General features: G+C 36.1%; 1 protein-coding gene across 6 annotated transcripts in view; it reads left to right on the plus strand.

The window, feature by feature from the left end:
* Positions 1–20,372, plus strand: part of SUPT3H (SPT3 homolog, SAGA and STAGA complex component) — a 502,772-nt gene that overhangs the window by 252,264 nt on the left and 230,136 nt on the right. For all 6 annotated transcript variants that reach the window (XR_008382414.1, XR_008382415.1, XM_053602205.1 and 3 more), the window contains one exon: positions 137–221. Coding sequence is in view for 2 of the 6 variants with exons in the window: in XM_053602205.1 (XP_053458180.1) it covers positions 137–221 (85 nt within the window). In the remaining 4 variants the exon portion in view is untranslated. The remainder of the gene's footprint in view (positions 1–136; positions 222–20,372) is intronic.

Raw genomic sequence — 20,372 nt, forward strand, 5'->3', positions numbered from 1 at the left:
TGAAGAGAAATCAGAGGATGTGTACATCCATTTGGAACCATTCATATTCTTTTTATTAAGCTGATTCTTGTAATAAGTTTTCACTTTTTGCCTTTGATGGTTCTTATTATTGATGCGTATAAATGTTTTTTTGCAGGTTTTCTTTAGGTGATGCCAGGAGGCCTCTTCATGAAACAGCAATTTTGGTAGAAGATGTAGTGCACACTCAGTTAATTAATCTGGTAAGGGCATATATAATTTTACTTAATATCTCTTCTCTGCATTCTTCTTACAAAGTTTATTTACATCTGGAATACTTTTTTGTCAGCATTATTGGAGTATAATTTACTTATAACAAAATTTGCCAGCTTGTTTAGTTATGAATTCTAGGAAAAAAGTATTGATATAGAAAATTGCTGTCCTTCAAAACAGGCTCTTATTCCCTTGTGTAGTCAGTCTTTTTACGATAGCCCCTGACCCTTGACAAACTTATCTTTTCTCTATTAGTCTACTTTTTCTAAAAGTTATTAAAATTTTTATTTTCAAGTTTAGACTAACAGAAAAATTTTACAACAGTATAGAAAATTCCCAGATACCCTTCAGCTTCTTCTAATGTTAGCATCTTATATAACCATAATACAGTTATCAAAACCATGAAATAATATTGGTACAATTCTATTGACTAAGTTGCCAAGCTTATTTGAATTCCACCAATTTTCCCACTCATGTCCCTTTTCTGTTCTAAGGCATAATCTTAAATACCTTCTCAGTTGTTTGTCATGTCTTTGTTGTTTGCTTTTATCAACAATAGTTCTTTAGTATTTCCTTTTATGACCTTAACAGTTTTAAAAAGTACTGACGGTTAATTTGTAGAATGCTCTTATACTTTTATTGACCATTATGTTGCTATGATTAGAATGAGGTTATTCATTTTTGGCAAAATTGCCCCAGAAATGATGGGTCCATCATCATAGTATCATCAAGGTGTTCATGATATATATTATTTGTGATATTAACTTTGATACATTATTTAAGGTGGCTATGTGCTGAGTTTCTCAGTTATAAAGTTACTATTTTTTTATTTCATGGTTAGTATGTACCTTGGGAGATATTTTATGACTATGCAAATGTTTTCTTCCCCAAATATTTTGCCTATTAATTTTGCCATTCATCATCTTTCTTTCCTTTTGCATTTATTAGTTGCAGTTCTTCTTAAAGGAAAGCTATCCTTTGTTTCTGTTTATTTACTTAGTTTTCTATGTCATATAGCTATATGGACTAATAGATACTTAAATTTTTTTTTTTTTTTTTTTTTTTGTAGTTTTTGGCTGGGGCTGGGTTTGAACCCACCACCTCCGGCATATGGGGCCGGCATCCTACTCCTTTGAGCCATAGGCACCGCCTAAATACTTAAATCTTATTCTAGGAATCATTATCTAATACTATCATTATTTTCTTTTTCTGCTCAGTTTGTTCTAGTGTTGTCCATTAGAAATTCTTTCGTGTTCTTTTCCCATTTTTCTATTGGATTTTGGACTTATTTCCCACATGTATTAGGAATAGCAATCATTTTTCTGTGATGTAAGGTACAAATATGTTCTTCCTATGTGTCACCTGTGTCAGTTATCTTTTATTAATAAGTTTATTTTTACGGGTTTTGTTTAGCATGGAAGTATTTTTATTTTAAGGTTGTCAGGTGCAACACTTTTGTATTCCCTGTATTGCCTTTTGATTTTGAGTCATTATTAGAAAGCTTTTCGTTACCCAAGCATACCTCATTTAATTGTGTTTCATTTTATTGTTTTTCCCAGATGTTGCATTTTTGTAAAATGAAGGTTTCTGGCAGTCCTGTATTAAGCAAATCTGTTGGTGCCATTTTTCCAACAGCATGTGCTCACTTTGTGTTTCACTTTGGCAATTCTCACAATATTTCAGACCTTTTCATTATATCTGTTATGATGGTCCATAATCCATGATCTTTGATGTTGCTATGGTAATTGTTGTACCATACCAAAACTTCACCCACATAAAAAGGTTAAACTAAATCAGTAAATGTGTGTGTTCTGACTGCTCCACTGACCGGCCATTTCCTTATCTCTCTCCCTCTCCTATAGTTTCCTTATTCCCTGAGGCACAACAGTATTGAAATTAAGCCAATTAATAAGCCTATAGTGTTCAAGTGAAAAGAAGAGTCACATGTATTTCACTTTAAATCAGATGCTAGAAGGGATTAAGTTTAATGATTAAGTTTCAAAGCACTTTTGAAAGCTGAGATAAACTTAATCTAGGCCTCTTGTTTCAAACACTTATCCGTTTTGGGAATGTAAAGGAAAAGTTCTTGAACTGAATTAAAAATGGTACTCCAGGGAACATATGGTGATAAGAAGATGAAACTGTCTTACAGTTGTTATAAAGAAAATCTGAGTAGTCTGAATAAAAATCAGACCAAACACAATACTCTCTTAAGCCAAAGCCAGGTCTAAAGCAAGGCCCTGCTTTTCTTTAATTTTATGAAAACTAAGAGTGAAGAAGTTGTAGAAGAAAAGTTGGAAGCTACCAATGGTTGGTTTATAAGGTTTAAAGAAAGAAGCTGTCTCCACAACACAAAAGTTCAAGGTGAAGCAAAAAGGATTCCACCATTTTAGGTGTCATTAAGAACATCTGTGATCCCTGGCATGTGGTCAAAATATCAATATTGACAGGAGTTTGAAAGAAGTTGATTCCAGTCCTCATGGAAGACTGTGAGGGGTTAATTGGAGGGACTTCATTGGAGGAAATAACCACAGATATGGTTTAAATAGCTAGAAACTAGAATCAGAATTGGAACCACATAATGTGACTGAATTGCTACACTCTTACCATAAAATTTCAACAGATGAGGATGATTCTTACTGATGAACAAGGAAAGTGATTTCTTGAGATGGTAAATACTCTTGGTAAAAATTCTATGAACATTGTTGAAATTACAATGAAGGATTTAGAATATTTCATAAACTTCACTGATAAAGCAATGGCAAGATTTGAGAGAATTGCCTTCAGTTTTGGAAGACATTCTACTATGAATAAAATGTTATCAAACAACTACAGAGAAATTCTTCATAAAAGGAAGAGTTAATCAATGTAGCAAACTAATTTTTTGAAATTGCCCTAGCAACCCCATCATCAAGGCAAGAGCCTCCAATAGCAAAAAGATTAAAACTTGCTGTTGGCTCACATAATCATTACATTAACTTTTTTTTTAAGCAATAAGTTTTTTTGTTTTTGTTTGTTTTGTAAAACAGAGTCTCACTATGGTTGCCCCAGGCTAGAGTACAGAGATCTGGTAGTAGTTCACTGCAACCTCAAACTCCTAGGCTCAAATAATTCTCCTGGCTCATCTTCCCAAGTAGCTAAGACTACAGGTACCCACCATCATCCCCAGGTAATGTTTCTATTTTTGGTAAAGACAGAGTCTTGTTCTGGCTTGGGGTCGAACTCCTGACCTCAGGCAGTCTTCCTGCCTCAGTTGTCCAGTGTTCTAAGGATAACAGGGGTAAGTCACTGTGCCAGGCCTTGTTCAAAACTACTTTTGTGTTTTTCGGGAGTGTTTAAAATGTTTCTTTTCTTAGCTTTACTTACTTCTTTTTTCTTTCTTTTTTTTTTTTGGAGACAGAACCTCAAGCTGTTGCCCTGGGTAGAGTGCTGTGGCATCACAGCTCACAGCAAACTCAAACTCCTGGTCTCAAGTGATTCTCCTGCCTGTACCTCCCAAGTAGCTGGGACTACAGATGCCCGCCACAACGCCTGGCTATTTTTGGTTGCAGCCGTGATTGTTGATTGGCGGGCCCGGGCTAGATTTGAACCTGCCAGCTCAGGTGTATGTGGCTGACGCTTTAGCAGCTTGAGCCATAGGCACCGAGCCTTGCTTTACTTATTTCTCAAATCTATTTTATTTTAATTTTCTTTGTTGCTATTGTAAATATATTTTCACTGTAATTATTTAACATTCAAAAATATTCAGAAGTTGAAGGAAACACAGATCTACAGTTTCAAGAATCTGAGCAAACTCCAAATAGGATAAAGTGTAAGAAATGGCATGTTCAAATTGCTGACAATTTATAATGTAATATAAATCTCAGAAGATAATAGGTGTATTACTTACCATAGAGGAAGGATGGTTTGAAGATAGTAGAATTCTTGTCAGAGTACATGGAGGGTAAAAGGAAAAGATGCAGCAGTTTTAAAGTACTTGATACAGAATTTTGGGCTGACAGTTATTTTCCTCTGATTTCATCTTTACATAGGCATCTCCTTTTCTCTCTCTGTGTCTTGCTGTCTCATAAGGATACCGGATATTTATTATTTAGTGCTACTGTTCTATGTATTAAATCTATGTATTTTATCTTCACATCATGGTGTTACAACTTCTCCTTTAAATAGTCATAGTTTTTAAAGGAATGTAGAGAAAGAAGAAATTGTATATATATTTTATATTTATATAGCATATAATAGATATGTAGGTACATACGTACATTTCCTCTGCTCATCCTTTCTTCTTACAGATTTGAATTGGCATTTGAGTTATTACCTTCAGTCTGAAGAACTCCTTGTAATACTTTTTTTGTAGTACAGTATGCTAATGATGAATTCTCTTACATTTCTTTCATCTGAACATACCTTTGTTCACCTTTATCCTTGAAATATATTTTTTCTCTGTGTGGAGTTCTAGGTTGATAATGTTTTCCTTTAACTTTTTGCATATGTCATTCTAATATTTTCTGACCTACACAAGTTTCTGATGACAAGTCAGCTGTTACTCATTTATTCCCCAATATATAACCTGTAATCTTTTTTTTTTTTTTTTGTGGCTGCTTTCATGATTCTGTCCTTAACTATGGCTTTTGTCAGTTTGATGTGTTTAGGATTGGTGTTCTTTGTCATTATTTCCTTGCAAGTTTGTTTATCTTGTTGGATCTACAAACCAATATTTTCCACCAGTATGTGGAAATTTTCAGCCATAATTTTATTCCTGTGTGTTTCATTTTAAGATTTCAAGTATATGTATGTTGGACCATTTGGCATTATTTCACAAGTCTCTGAGGGCCTTTAGTTTTTCTCTAAATATTTTCTGCTGCCTTTTTTTCCCTATTTTTATTGGGTTTTTTGTTTTATTGTTTGACTTTGATAATTTCCATTGGTATATCTATAAGTTCTCTGAGTTTTTTGCCATCTCTAATTATTTAGTCTATGTAGTGTATTTTTCGGTTTAGTCATAATATTTTATATTGTGTATCTGTTTCAAAATCTATCTTAACTGGGTTATAAAACCTTTTTTTGAATCATGGATATGTGCTTTTATGTTCTTCCATTTTAAGTATAGAATATGAAACACTATTTGATGATTATCATTATCCTAGAATAGTAAATTGTAGATTGATATGTAGTAAATAGCACCTCTTTACTCATAATGAGAGATCTTCTTACAATGCATGCTCATCTCTCCTTATCTATTTGATATTTGGATGGCGGCTTTGATGCCTATTTGTGTGATCCGTCCTGTCTAGTATTATGTTAATTGAGATCTTTCCTAGAGGAAGGCTTTGCTTTGTTCTCTTTAACATATCAAGACATATGGTTAAAGGGTTTTTAATCTGTGACTTTAAAAAATGAGCATATTCAAACTAGAATGCCTCTTTAGCTACATTTTCCCCACCAGTTGCCATGGGTATTTCTAAAGGTATGAATGGGTATTTCTAAAGGTATGACCCAGAGGATCAACTGAGAAGGAATTTCCAGTCCTTTCCTTCCTTAGTATCTCCTTTTTCCTGTTACAGTATATCTTACAGCCAATTTGTTTGAAATATAGTCTTTATTTTAATGTCAGAGAATTTCAGAGTATAAATTGCTTACAGTTCCAATGAATTGTAAGTAGCGTCACATGTTACTTGATTTTCTTAGCATAGATATAAAAGAACTTCTCTCTTTTTCGTGTGTGTCTCTTTCCATGCATTAGGCTATTTAAAGGGTCTTCATTTGTGTTTCCTGCTGGTCTGCTGGAATCTTATCCCCTGATCTAAGTTAAGCTGTTGTAGCCATTTACATCCTGTCTAATGCTTGCAATTTTTTATTTGTGCTTAAAGTTTAAGTTCTGCCTAAAACTTTGCATAAATGTCTAATACATATGAGTGGGTTCCAAATATTACAGATTCTACAAAGATGCAGACCTTTTGTAAAACTCACACTCTTGAGATTAGGTTGCATCACTTTATTGAAATTGGTAGAAATTTATGCCTGCTAAAAATTATTTGAGTTCCCGGGCACGGTGTAATCCCAGCACTGTGGGAGGCTGAGGAGGGAGAATTGCTTGAGCTCAGGAGTTTGAGACTCTCCTGAGCAAGAGTGAGACCCTAACTCATAAAAAGAAAATGGAACCCAGCTGGGCGCCACAGCGAGTGCCTGTAATCCCAGCTGCTTCCGGAGACAGGCAGCTGGATGCCCACAGCCCAAGTCTGAGGTTGCAGTGAGCTACGACACCTATGCACTCTGCTCAGGGGCTTAGGGTGGGACTCTGTCTCAACAAAAAACAAACAAAAGAAATGCTTGAGTTTATATTATGCTGTTGATAATATTCTTTTGATAATGCCACATTTTTAATGAAATTCAAAAACTATCATGCTTTCTGATGGACGGATGTATGGCTTTCATTTTTCTATCCATTCTGAGTTAAATATCAGACAAGTCACTTCATTTTGTATATAGAAATAACAGGGTTATTCAACATTGCATTTAAAAAGCATGTTAGATTTTCACTATATAAATTTACCAGGCAACATAGCAGGCTGTTTAGTCTGTTGAAATGTGTTTTCATATCTGAATTTGTTGTCAAGATTATTCTTGAAAGTATTCACAATCTTGAATTATGAAAGTTAATAAATATATGTATGTGAAGAGTAACTGTATTCCATCTGTATTAGCATGTATTGAAACCAGCCTCCCTCCCTCTTTCTTCTTATGTCTTGTGCTTTTGAATTTGGACTGTTAATGTTTTCCAAGTACACTATTCTCATTCATCAAATTTTGTGTTCTCTTATGTATCTGAACTAAGAGATTTTTTTTTTTTTTTTGTGATTATAAGTCACTGGTATTTATTTTACTCCGTACACAGAAGTAGCAAGGTGGAAAACTAATCCATATATTTTAACAAAAAAAAAAAGTGTAACCAATAACATACAAGTGCTAGAAAATAAAATGAATGTTAAATTATTCACCTTTTAAGACATTTGTTTCAAATTTAAATCTAAATAAATGGTCAATTTGGGGAGATGTATTTTCTACTGTAGACAAGTAGCTACCTATTGGGTTTCAATGGCAAAGCATAGTGTATATTCTCCAAAAGACCAAAATATTCTCTATTTTCTATCTAGACTCAAATAGTAAGTCTATCATAAACATTAATCCTGATTGGCTTATAAAAGGGAAGAGACTGAAATAAAAATTCTGAATTGATGTTAGGGTTCGGATTTCTGACTACAGTCAACATACCATTATAATGGAAAAGAAGGTCGATTGCACAATTTGAAAGCATTCACTGGTCAAAAAACCCCACATTACATATCTTGTGTCACATTAGATGGAAGTAAGATTTCTGGCCATTAAAATTTAGCCAAAGCTTATATTCATCCATTTAACTTACGTCTGTCGCTCAGCTACAATGAGTAACACACTGTGGTACATATTAGATTTATATTTTGAACATAGCACCATTGTCCTTTTCAATATAAAGCTCTTAGGTCTTATTTCTATGTACACTTGGAAAAATATTGTCACCATGTTCTTAAGTCACAAGAAAATACTGAATTCCTAATAAAAATCATTTACATTATACACTAAAGCTTATTGTGTAACATAAAATTAGAAGTGCTGAGTTATTTAATAAACTATAAAATAATGCAATTCCACAACACTCAACATTATTATTTTCTTAAATGTAACATTTACATATGAATAAAGGAACACTAGTGTAAGGAAAGCCCAAGTCTAAATGAAAACCGATGACACTCCAGTCTCAAAATTATAAACGTGAGATTAATTTGTGCCACTTACATGCCAGCGTATAGACAGTGAACTAAAATCTCAGGAAATATTTGAATGATAGATTTTGCCAACTGGCCAACCATTCTCTGTCAAATATGGCACTTTTATAATGATAAAATAAAAATGATACTATTGATTATGGAGTACTTAGTTCATTGATTCTGTTGTTATATTTACTCTAATTTATTCCTAACTACAGAGAGAAAGGAAATCGTCCACACTGGTTTCCTTAAAGTGGGGTTGTGGGGACGAAGCCTCAGATTTAATGAGGAACAGCTCCACTATGAACAGAATGTAGGGAACTTCTTAAAGGCTTATTTTATTACATTACTAATCTCAAATTTTTGAGTGTTCTCTGTTTATAGAAATCTGCCACTACAGTTAAGCTTCTTGAAATTAAAATGTTTTACAAGTTTAATATTCTTACTACACAGCACCTATCACAACTCAGTGGACAGTACACAATTTAAAAGGACACTAAACATTTCTACGATCACTAATCACAATAATACAGGTATATCAAAGATTTACATTATTGTAAAGCATATGTTTTCATTATAGAGTTGTGTTATTGGTAGACCCTCATGGATATAAAATTTCATTTAGGTATTGTAACCTCATGCGTGCTTCCTACATGCTTGGTAAGATGTGTTCAATTTTTATGTAAGTGAGAATGATAAATACAATTTATTTTAAAATGAATTTCTTTTTTTTTTAATTGTTGGGGATTCATTGAGGGTACATTAAGCCAGGTTACACTGATTGCAATTCTTAGGTAAAGTCCCTCCTGCAATCATGTCTTGCCCCCATAAAGTGTGACACACACCAAGGCCCCACCCCCCTCCCTCCATCCCTCTTTCTGCTCCCCGCCCCCATAACCTTAATTGTCATTAATTGTCCTCATATCAAAATTGAGTACATAGGATTCATGCTTCTCCATTCTTGTGGTGCTTTACTAAGAATAATGTCTTCCACTTCCATCCAGGTTAATACGAAGGATGTAAAGTCTCCATTTTTTTTAATGGCTGAATAGTATTCCATGGTATACATATACCACAGCTTGTTAATCCATTCCTGGGTTGGTGGGCATTTAGGCTGTTTCCACATTTTGGCGATTGTAAATTGAGCTGCAATAAACAGTCTAGTACAAGTGTCCTTATGATAAAAGGATTTCTTTCCTTCTGGGTAGATACCCAGTAATGGGATTGCAGGATCAAATGGGAGGTCTAGCTTGAGTGCTTTGAGGTTTCTCCATACTTCCTTCCAGAAAGGTTGTACTAGTTTGCAGTCCCACCAGCAGTGTAAAAGTGTTCCCTTCTCTCCACATCCACCCCAGCATCTGCAGTTTTGAGATTTTGTGATGTGGGCCATTCTCACTGGGGTTAGATGATATCTCAGGGTTGTTTTGATTTGTATTTCTCTAATATATAGAGATGATGAACATTTTTTCATGTGTTTGTTAGCTATTCGTCTGTCGTCTTTAGAGAAGGTTCTATTCATGTCTCTTGCCCATTGATATATGGGATTGTTGGCTTTTTTCATGTGGATTAATTTGAGTTCTCTATAGATCCTAGTTATCAAGCTTTTGTCTGATTGAAAATACGCAAATATCCTTTCCCATTGTGTAGGTTGTCTCTTTGCTTTGGTTATTGTTTCCTTAGCTGTACAGAAGCTTTTCAGTTGAATGAAGTCCCATTTGTTTATTTTTGTTGTTGATGCAATTGCCATGGCAGTCTTCTTCATAAAGTCATTCCCCAGGCCAATATCTTCTAGTGTTTTTCCTATGCTTTCTTTGAGGATTTTTATTGTTTCATGCCTTAAATTTAAGTCCTTTATCCATCTTGAATCAATTTTTGTGAGTTGGGGAAAGGTGTGGGTCCAGTTTCAGTCTTTTACATGTAGACATCCAGTTCTCCCAACACCATTTATTGAATAGGGAGTCTTTCCCCCAAGGTATGTTCTCGTTTGGTTTATCGAAGATTAGGTGGTTGTAAGATGTTAGTTTCATTTCTTGGTTTTCAATTCGATTCCAAGTGTCTATGTCTCTGTTTTTGTGCCAGTACCATGCTGTCTTGAGCACTATGGCTTTGTAGTACAGTCTAAAATCTGGTATGCTGATGCCCCCAGCTTTATTTTTGTTACAGAGAACTGCCTTAGCTATACGGAGTTTTTTCCAGTTCCATACAAAACGCAGAATCATTTTTTCCAAATCTTGAAAGTACGATGTTGGTATTTTGATAGGAATGGCATTGAATAGGTAGATTGCTTTGGGAAGTATAGACATTTTAACAATGTTGATTCTTCCCATCCATGAGCATGGTATGTTCTTCCATTTGTTAATATCCTCTGCTATTTCCTTTCTGAGGATTTCATAGTTTTCTTTATAGAGGTCCTTCACCTCCTTCGTTAGGTATATTCCTAGGTATTTCATTTTCTTTGAAACTATGGTGAAGGGAGTTGTGTCCTTAATTAGCTTCTCATCTTGACTGTTATTGGTGTACACAAAGGCTACTGACTTGTGGACATTGATTTTATATCCTGAAACATTACTGTATTTTTTGATGACTTCTAGGAGTCTTGTGGTGGAGTCTTTGGGGTTCTCTAAGTATAAGATCATGTCGTCAGCAAAGAGGGAGAGTTTGACCTCCTCTGCTCCCATTTGGATTCCCTTTATTTCCTTGTCTTCCTAATTGTATTGGCTAGAACTTCCGGGACTGTGTTGAATAGTAAAGGTGACAGAGGACAACCTTCTCTGGTTCCAGTTCTAAGAGGAAAAGCTTTCAGTTTTAGTCCATTCAGTAAAATATTGGCTGTGGGTTTGTCATAGATAGCTTCAATCAGTTTTAGAAATGTGCCACCTATGCCTATACTCTTCAGTGTTTTAATTAGAAAAGGATGCTGGATTTTATCAAATGCTTTTTCTGCATCTACTGAGAGGATCATGTGATCTTTATTTTTGCCTCTGTTAATATGGTGGATAACGTTTATGGACTTGAGTATGTTAAACCAGCCTTGCATCCCTGGGATGAAGCCTACTTGATCATGATGAATGTCTTTTTTGATGATAAGCTGTAATCTATTGGCTAGGATTTTGCTGAGAATTTTTGCATCTATGTTCATGAGTGAGATTGGTCTGAAATTCTCCTTTTTGTTTGGGTCTTTTCCTGGTTTTGGTATCAGGGTGATGTTTGCTTCATAGAATGTGTTGGGGAAGATTCCTTCTTCCTTAATTTTTTGGAATAATTTCTGCAGTACAGGAATAAGCTCTTCCTTTGCCGCGGACCGCCGGTCGATGGGCCTCAGTCCGAGGGTGCTCAGGGAGAACGGCACAGGTTGGTTGAGAGGTCGACGCAGGATAAATGACAGACTGCACACAGCACTTTGTGAAGTAAGCAGCTGTAAATTTTACTGAGAATATATGTTGGTATTTATACATTTTCTTTCCAAGGTTCAAACAATGCAATCTTTATTTTGCTTATGCTTATAAATTATCTTTGTGTCTGCATATGCGGTTTATCATGTATTACATGTTTTCAAGGTTTTTGCTTTCCGGAGGGAGGTGGTTTATCTTTTCAAGGTTTTGCTCTCCGGAGGGAGGTGGTTTATTTTTAACACCTGGTTACTTCCTCTTATCTAGGAATGTCGAGGCTTGTGACTTCTCTTAGCTCTGCAATTGTTCTCAGTTTCTTATAATTTCTTTTAAAAATAGCTGAACATATTCTTTTACGTATAATGCTTGACTACTTCTATATATATTTTCTATATATTTTTACTCTTATTAGTAACTATACTTTGATTCATAATTAATTGTTTGTTAAACACTAAACTACTCTATTGATTTGTATTACATATGAAAATTAGTGAAGTAAGATGTTTTTGTAAGTAAAGTTTTATTGCAGGTGGTGATAGTGTATGTCGTGTTGGAACATCTTGTTTGCTGTGCCTGCATTGTCTCAAGTCACTGACATTTATGATGGGTACGTGCTGTTGTGCAGGCTCTCTTGGAGCCACTGAGTCTGACACAGCCATTCTTGCTGGTTTTAACCTGGATCAGTAAATCACTGTGTTTGTTTAAACTCTCATAGTTCATTCTGACAAGACAAACAAGTATTCAACAAACATAGAAAGGTTTGTTACCAACGTGCCATAGTTCTCTTGACTGATTGCGTTCATACAATAGTATGCTAGGCAACATTTCTGTCGCTGTGCACACTGGAGGTGCTGGGGGCTTCGCTCCCGAGAGCACTAACCACCTTTCCATGCGTTTTACAACGCGGACAGCGCCGCCTCGCAACGGCTACTTGCCGGGAAGCCGGCAGTTCCAGTTGCCGTGGGTACGGCATTCCTTGAACGTTTGATAGAATTCTGGTGTGAAGCCATCTGGACCAGGGCATTTTTTGGTTGGAAGATTTTTTATTGTTTCTTTGATCTCAGTGCTTGAAATTGGTCTGTTCAGGAGCTCTATTTCTTCCTGGCTGAGTCTAGGGAGAGGGTGTGATTCCAAATATTTATGCATTTCCTTCCCATTATCAAATTTCTGGGCATAGAGTTTCTGGTAGTATTCAGAGATGATCTCTTGTATCTCTGTGGGATCAGTTGTTATTTCCCCTTTATCATTTCTGATTGAGGTTACTAGAGATTTTACTTTTCTATCCCTCGTTAGTCTGGCCAATGGTTTATCTATTGTATTTATTTTTTCAAAAAACCAACTCCTTGTTTCATTCATTTTCTGAATGATTCTTTTGTTTTCGATTTCATTGATCTCTGATTTGATTTTGGATATTTCTTTTCTTCTACTGAGTTTAGGCTTAGATTGTTGTTCTTTTTCCAATTCCATAAGATCTCTTGTGAGATTGTTGATGAACTCTTTCTGTTTTTCAAATGTAGGCATCTAAAGCGATGAATTTTCCTCTCAAAACTGCTTTTGCAGTATCCCACAGGTTTTGGTATGTTGTGTCTTCATTGTTGTTATGCTCAAGGAAGTTAATGATTTCCTGCTTTATTTCTTCCTTCACCCATCTGTTATTCAACAGAAGATTATATAATTTCCATGCCTTTGGGTGGGGTCGAGCATTTTTGTTAGAGTTGAGTTCCACCTTTGGGTGCCTTATGGTCTGAGAAGATACAAGGTAAAATTTCAATTCTTTTGATTCTGTTGATATTTGTTTTGTGTCCCAGGATATGATCAATTTTGGGGAATGTTCCATGGGATGATGAGAAGAATGTATATTCTTTATCTTTGGGGTGGAGTGTTCTATATGCGTCTATCAAGCACAGTTGTTCTAGGGTCTCATTTAAATCTCTTATATCTTTGTTTAATTTCTGTTTAGAGGATCTGTCCAGCTCTGTAAGAGGAGTGTTAAAGTCCCCTGTTATTATGGTATTCTCAGATATCATATTGCTCAGACTGAGTAAGGTCTGTTTCAAGAATCTGGGAGCATTTAAATTGGGTGCATAGATATTTAGAATTGAAATGTCTTCTTGTTGTATTTTTCCCTTGACCAATATAAAGTGACCATCTTTGTCTTTTTTGACTTTTGTTGCTTTAAATCCACATGTATCTGAAAATAAGATTGCAACTCCTCTTTCCCTCTGAATTCCATTTGCCTGAAAAATTGTCTTCCAACCCTTGACTCAGAGCTTTAATTTGTCTTTTGAAGGCAGGTGTGTTTCTTGCAGACAGCAAATGGATGGCTTGTGTTTTTTAATCCAGTCAGCCAATCTGTGTCTCTTCAGTGGGGAATTCAAGCCATTAACATTTATTGAGATAATTGATAAGTGTGGTAATATTCTATTCATCTTATTTGGTGAGAGTCCATTGCTTCGTTTTATCTTTTGCATCAGTGTGGAGGTAAGGTTCTGTCCTTTGATTTCTGAGTCCTTACTTTGCTGCTGATCCATTGTGGTGGTCAGTGTGCAGAACAGGTTGAAGTATTTCCTGTAGAGCTGGTCTTGTTGTGGCGAATTTCCTCAATGTTTGTATATCCGTGAATGATTTGATTGCTCCGTCAATTTTTAAGCTTAGCTTAGCAGGGTACAGAATTCTGGGCTGGAAATTGTTCTGTTTAAGTAGATTAAAGGTAGATGACCATTATCTTCTTGCTTGAAAAGTTTCATTAGAGAAGTCTGCGGTCACTCTGAGGGATTTGCCCCTGTAGGTCAACTGGCTCTTACTCTTGGCAGCTTGGAGAATCTTTTCTTCTGTCTTGACTTCGGACAGATTCATCACAATGTGTCTTGGAGAAGCTCGGTTAGAGTTGAGGCGACCTGGGGTCCGATATCCCTCTGAAAGCAGTGTGTCAGAATCTTTGGTGATATTTGGGAAATTTTCTTTTATAATATTCTCTAGTATGGCTTCCATTCCTCTGGGGCATTCTTCTTCCCCTTCTGGAATTCCTATAACTCGTATGTTGGAACGCTTCATAAAGTCCCATAATTCTGACAGGGAACGTTCTGCTTTCTCTCTCTTCTTTTCTGCCTCTTTTACTATCTGAGTTATCTCAAGAACTTTGTCTTCTACCTCTGAAATTCTTTCTTGTGCATGGTCTAACCTGTTGCTGATACTTCCCATTGCATCTTAAGTTCCCTAATTGACTGTTTCAGTTCCTTCAGCTCTGCTATATCCTTTTTATATTCTTCATATCATTCTTCTCTTATTTGATTCTGTTTTTGGATTTCCTTTTGGTTATTTTCTACTTTATTAGCAGTTTCCTTCATTGTTTCCATCATTTCTTTCATTGTTTTCAACATGTGTATTCAAAATTCCCTTTCTGTCATTCCTAACATTTCTTTATAGGTGGAATCCTCTGCAGTAGCTACCTCATGGTCCCTTGGCGGGGTTGTTGTGGACTGGTTCTTCATGTTGCCTGGAGTTTTCTGCTGATTCTTCCTCATGAGTGATTTATTTTATCTGTTTCCTTGCCCTAATTTTCCTTTCACTTCCTCTTGCTCTTTAAGTTCTCGTGCCTGTGGACTAAGGATTACAGGACCAGAAGGGTGAGAAGGTTGAAGAGCAAAAAAGGGATGAAAGAAAGGAGGACCGACTGATAAGAAAGAAAAAGAAAAATAGAGAAAGGAGTGGGGGTGGGTAAAAGGAATATTGACAAAAAGAAGAGAGGCACAGAAAGAGGGAGACAGAGCAATATAGGTGTTACAGTAGGGTACTTTGACACAACCTTAAAAAAACCCCACCTTCTGGGGGTGCACAGTTTGGTGATTCCCTTGAGGTTAGCAGCTCTTTGTTAACCTTATCAGACACAGTACCCCACCTCCACAAAGTAGAGAGGAAAGACAAAAATGCTATAAATCAAACCAAAACAAGCAAGCAGAAAACTTTGTGGGATAAAATTGGGTGAAAAACCAAATAATAGCGGCAGAAACACTAGCAAAAATGAAGTTCTAGTTATTGAAAAAGGCAGCAATGGGAAATTATAATTAAACTAGAAAAATTGAGAAAGAAAAAGGATCTGTATAGAAAAGGTTGAAATTAAAAAACAAAACAACATCAACAACATCAAGATAAAAAAAACAACCAAACCAAAAAACAAACAAACAAACAAAAAAACGCAACCAAAAACAAAGCAGTACGTATATGTTATTGAATATTGTCTGGGCAACACGTGGTCTTCTGGGGTATGAGATGTTAATCACAGTTCTAATACGACTGGAGGCTGCTGATTTCTCAATCCCCAGCAGGTAGACACCCTAAATCTTTCTTCAGCCCACTCAAAAGGCACTTTGAACTTGTAAACTTGCTGAGCAGAAGCTTTCCCAGGAAAGTGCTTGTCACTGGAATCACTGCTGAAGTGGCTATCCAGTTACCCAGTGTGCCAAAACTGGTCTCACTCTGCTCCTGAGGGTTAGGGCTGCAAGGCAGCTCAGACCCCACCCTTAGGCTACTTGGTCACTGGGTTACCAGCTCCTACCCGTTTCTAGCTCTGCGACCCTGAGGTCGGAGCTTGCCGGGGCAGATCACTCACAATGGCTCCCTGTGACCCACAGCCAAAAACTATTAGCTCTGTCTGGCTCAGCCGCTCAGACTGGGACCCTAGACAATGGCCAAAGTTCTCTGCGCTCCCACTCAGGCTCTCCCCAAGGCAGTTCAACTGAGTGACAAGTCCAAAGACACCAAAACAGTTCACAGGTAAGGCCTTTCTGGTTTGCAGTCTTGCTGCTACTGAACTTACAGTTGCAGGCGGGTTTAGAGGGATTGAACACATGTGACCACTTGCCGTTTTTCCACTGTTTTAGTCCTCCTCTTGGGGTCCAGAAGTCTCTTGCTGACTCCCTGTATCCTCACAGGGGTGATGATAGGCAGATCCCACCAGCCAGAGATGCCTGGAGTCCTATCTCCCCAGACTCACGGTGCCCAGATGCTAGGAAGCTGTTACTCGGCCACCATCTTCCTCTGCCTCCTGAACTAAGAGATATTTTGAACTCTTATTCTCTGCTTCCTTTTTTAAGATTTTTGGAAGTCTTTTATCAGTAATTATTTCCCTGGTACTGGCCATTACTCTTGATTAGTGTGGAGTTTATGCAGGAAAGAAGAAAATGAAAGTTAGTAAATATCTGTGTTTGAGGCAGTCTGCTAAAGATTATGCTCATATTATTTTATTGTGTTTATATTTATATACAGGCCATTTGTCCAGGTTATTTTTTAAAATGCAGTTATTTCTGTATGGCTTTTTAACTTAGAAAATTTTAACTCAGTTTTAATTTACCATATTTGTCATATAATTAGAAGCTTTTATTTCTTTTTCAGATCTCAGTATTCTTCTCTACTTGAAGAACATATAATTATTTTTTGAAATATGTATTTTATCCCTTTAGATTCTGAAATGAACCCCTCATTTTCATCTTATGTCTTATTAGGGGTGTAATTTTTTGTACTATATTGGGTTAGGAACCAATTTGTTTATGCTGATAATTTTAAATGTTTCTAGTCATTCTCACATCTCTGGATGAATTTATAAATCACATTATTAGTTTTACAAAAATGTATTAACTATCTTGGAAAGAGGACTAAGGCAATTAGTTACTAAGGCAGATACTAATAAGAAGCAGCAAAATGTTAGTTGTGACAGTGTAAGAGCCAAGGTAAAATAATTGCTGTAAAAACACAAAATTATAGATTATTATGTTGGTTTACATGTAAGATATGCAAAGTATATATTAAAGTATATTTAATATATACTAAAAAGTATATATTAAGTATATTTAATATATACTAAAAAGTATATATTAAAGTATATTTAATGTATACTAAAAAGTATATATTAAAATATTGAAAGCTTCCTCAACTTTGTTTTTTTTTTTTTTTTTTTTTTTTGAGGCAGAGTCTCACTATGTTGCCCTTGGTAGAGTGCCATGGCATCACAGTTCATAGCAACCTCCAACTCTTGGGCTTAAGCGATTTTCTTGCCATAGCCTCCCAAGTAGCTGGGACTACAGGTGCCCACCACAATGCCTGGTTGTTTTTGGTTGCAGTTGTCATTGTTGCTTAGCAGATTCAGGCCAGGTTCGAATGCGCCACCCTAGGTGTATGTGGCCGGCACCCTTGCCAACTGAGCTACGGGCACCGCCCAGCCTCAACTTTTTGATGGTGATTTATCACTCTGTTGCCTGCAGCACAGTGTGATGATTGACATTCCCAGCCACAGAAGGCTTGAAACACTTAGAAAAACTGATACATTCAGGATATAGTCTTTAGAAAGTAAAGGCAGTGTAACACATAGAAGTTTTTCAGTAATAAAACTTAATAGTTTTTTTCATTAATGGGGAAATTGCTATGTGTATTACAGGATGTATTTCTCAAAAGACCAAAAACTTTCTCCCCTTAAAACTGTAATAAAGGTTCCTTAATTTAGTTTCAAAACCAATTGCTTGTTTTAACTAAGTCTTTTTGTTCAGATAATAAGCTGCTTAGTAACCATTAATAACTGAACCCATGTTTGGATTTCAGGATAGATTTGAATGATGTAGTTATTTGCTAGTGAATGATGTAGTAAAATGTTTGTTATTCATTTATATGAAATCAACTCTCACCAAGTCGCAGAGCTTTCTAATTAGAGTATGAGGAATGTTTCTTAAAGGTATATTGAAGAAAGGGGATGAAAAAGAAGCTTGGGACCAGATTTTCAAGGTCATTGAATTTCAAACTGAGTAATTCTATAGGCAGCTGGCGCAACTGAAAATTTTAGAGAGTGTCATAGTAAGGAAAGTAGATAGATTTTTTTTTTTTTTTTTTTGTAGAGACAGAGTCTCACTTTATGGCCCTCGGTAGGGTGCCGTGGCCTCACACAGCTCACAGCAACCTCCAACTCCTGGGCTTAAGCGATTCTCTTGCCTCAGCCTCCCGAGTAGCTGGGACTACAGGCGCCCGCCACAACGCCCGGCTAGAAAGTAGATAGATTAACCTGGTGATTATATATAGAATAGTGAAAGATTCAAAATGGTGTTCCTGAAGATATCAGTTATGAGAGGGACATTGCAGTCTTTATGCGCAGGACATTACTAGTTAGATGGGGGGATAGGTTCTGAACCAAGAGATAAAGATTCTAGATTTAAGAGAAAACAGCATGTGAAGAAACATATTCCATGGATTTCAGAGCTTACATAGAAGATGTAAAGCATTGCCTTCCTTATCCAGAATTGGAACCCAACTGCTAGCAAAGTGGGCAATTAGAACTGAACTATTGTATTGACTTTTTTCTTGATGCCATTATATTGTTATTTACATTTAAATTCTAGGTCCCTAAATATGTTTTGTTTTGGTATTTTTATGCCTTACAGTTAATGTATTTCTTAATTTCAGATTAATATGAGAGTACAAATGATTAAGTTACATTATTTGGGTTCCTAAGGTAAAGTTCAAGTTGAAGTTGACCCCTTCTTTCAGGGGATGTACTGTATACCCTTTCATTATGCATATTAGGGGAGAGTTTACCAGTCCCCCTCCCTTCTCTCCTTTCCCCTTTTCTCCTCTCCCTTCACCCCCACTTGAATATACTTGTGTCTTTCTTTTCTGTGGGCATGTAGTTGTTTTTCTATTGGTTTAATATTAGTATTGAGTATGTTATATACTTGCTTTTTCATTCTTGTGGTATTTTACAGAGAAGAAGGTACTTCCACTCCATCCAAGTAAATACAAAAAATGTAAATTCTCTATCTTTTTTATAGCTGAAGAATATTCCATGGTGTACATATACCATGATTTGTTAACATATTGTGTTTCATGGGTTGATGGGCACTTGGGTTGCTTCCACGTCTTGGCAATTGTGAATTGAGCTGTAATAAACATTCTAGTGTAAATGTGCTTAATGATTTTTTTCTTCCAGATAGATATCTAATAATGGGATTGTGGGACCCACTGGAAAGTCATAGCTCTTAGCTCTTTGAGGATTCTCTATATTTCTTTCCATAGAGGCTGTATTAGTTTGCACTGTATTCTTGAATATACACACACTCTCTCCTCTGTTTTTATTATGTTTTAAATAAGACTTAAAAAATACTAACTTATCAGAAATACACTAGAGCAGCGATTCCTGTTGTGACCCACAGGAACCGTATTAAAGGGCCATGGCATTAGGAAGGTTGAGAACCACTGTACTAGAGGAAAAAGAAACAGCATAGATTTAACTCCCTACTAATGAAGCAGTAATGCATAATTATTATAATGCACCTACTTCTCTCCACAGATGAATATTTATAAATACTGAAACAGTCTAGTTTGCAGTGAAGTCTTACATACAGACTGTTTTTCTCTTGTGGTTTGTCCTTGTTTCTTATTGTGGTAATATTTAATGAATTTCCTAGGCTCTGCTCATTCTCTATGAATTCTGAATAAACTTGTATGTATAATATGTGTTTCCTTCGATGAGTATATAGAGATAAGATACTAAGCAACATGAAACACACTGCCATCAGTAAACATAGTCCACTGTCTCCATTTTAAGTATTTAGAGTTGAGCTAAAACACAATATGTTAAAATGAAGTTGATTGAATTAAGTAATTTCAACAGATAACATTTAGGGAAAGGGGGTCAGAAGAAGCATACAGTTAAAGTAATTCAGATTAAATGCCAGTAAGATTTGAGGGACTCCATTAAACAGTGTCCTTTTCTCCATCTGATCTCTGGACCAACTGAGAGATAAGAAAGAGACGGGGATCAAAATATCAATAGAATTACCAATAAAGGTCACTCTAGGTTCAAGGACATGGTTTAAGTGTGCATCAGCAAAGGATGAAAGTAAGCTCATTCATTCAGTCCTGTGCAGTCCTCACATGCAAGCCTTCCTGTCCATCAGGAAGATTAACCATT

This window comes from Nycticebus coucang, chromosome 9 (genome assembly GCF_027406575.1).
Source record: "Nycticebus coucang isolate mNycCou1 chromosome 9, mNycCou1.pri, whole genome shotgun sequence".
In the NCBI taxonomy this organism is placed as follows: domain Eukaryota; kingdom Metazoa; phylum Chordata; class Mammalia; order Primates; family Lorisidae; genus Nycticebus; species Nycticebus coucang.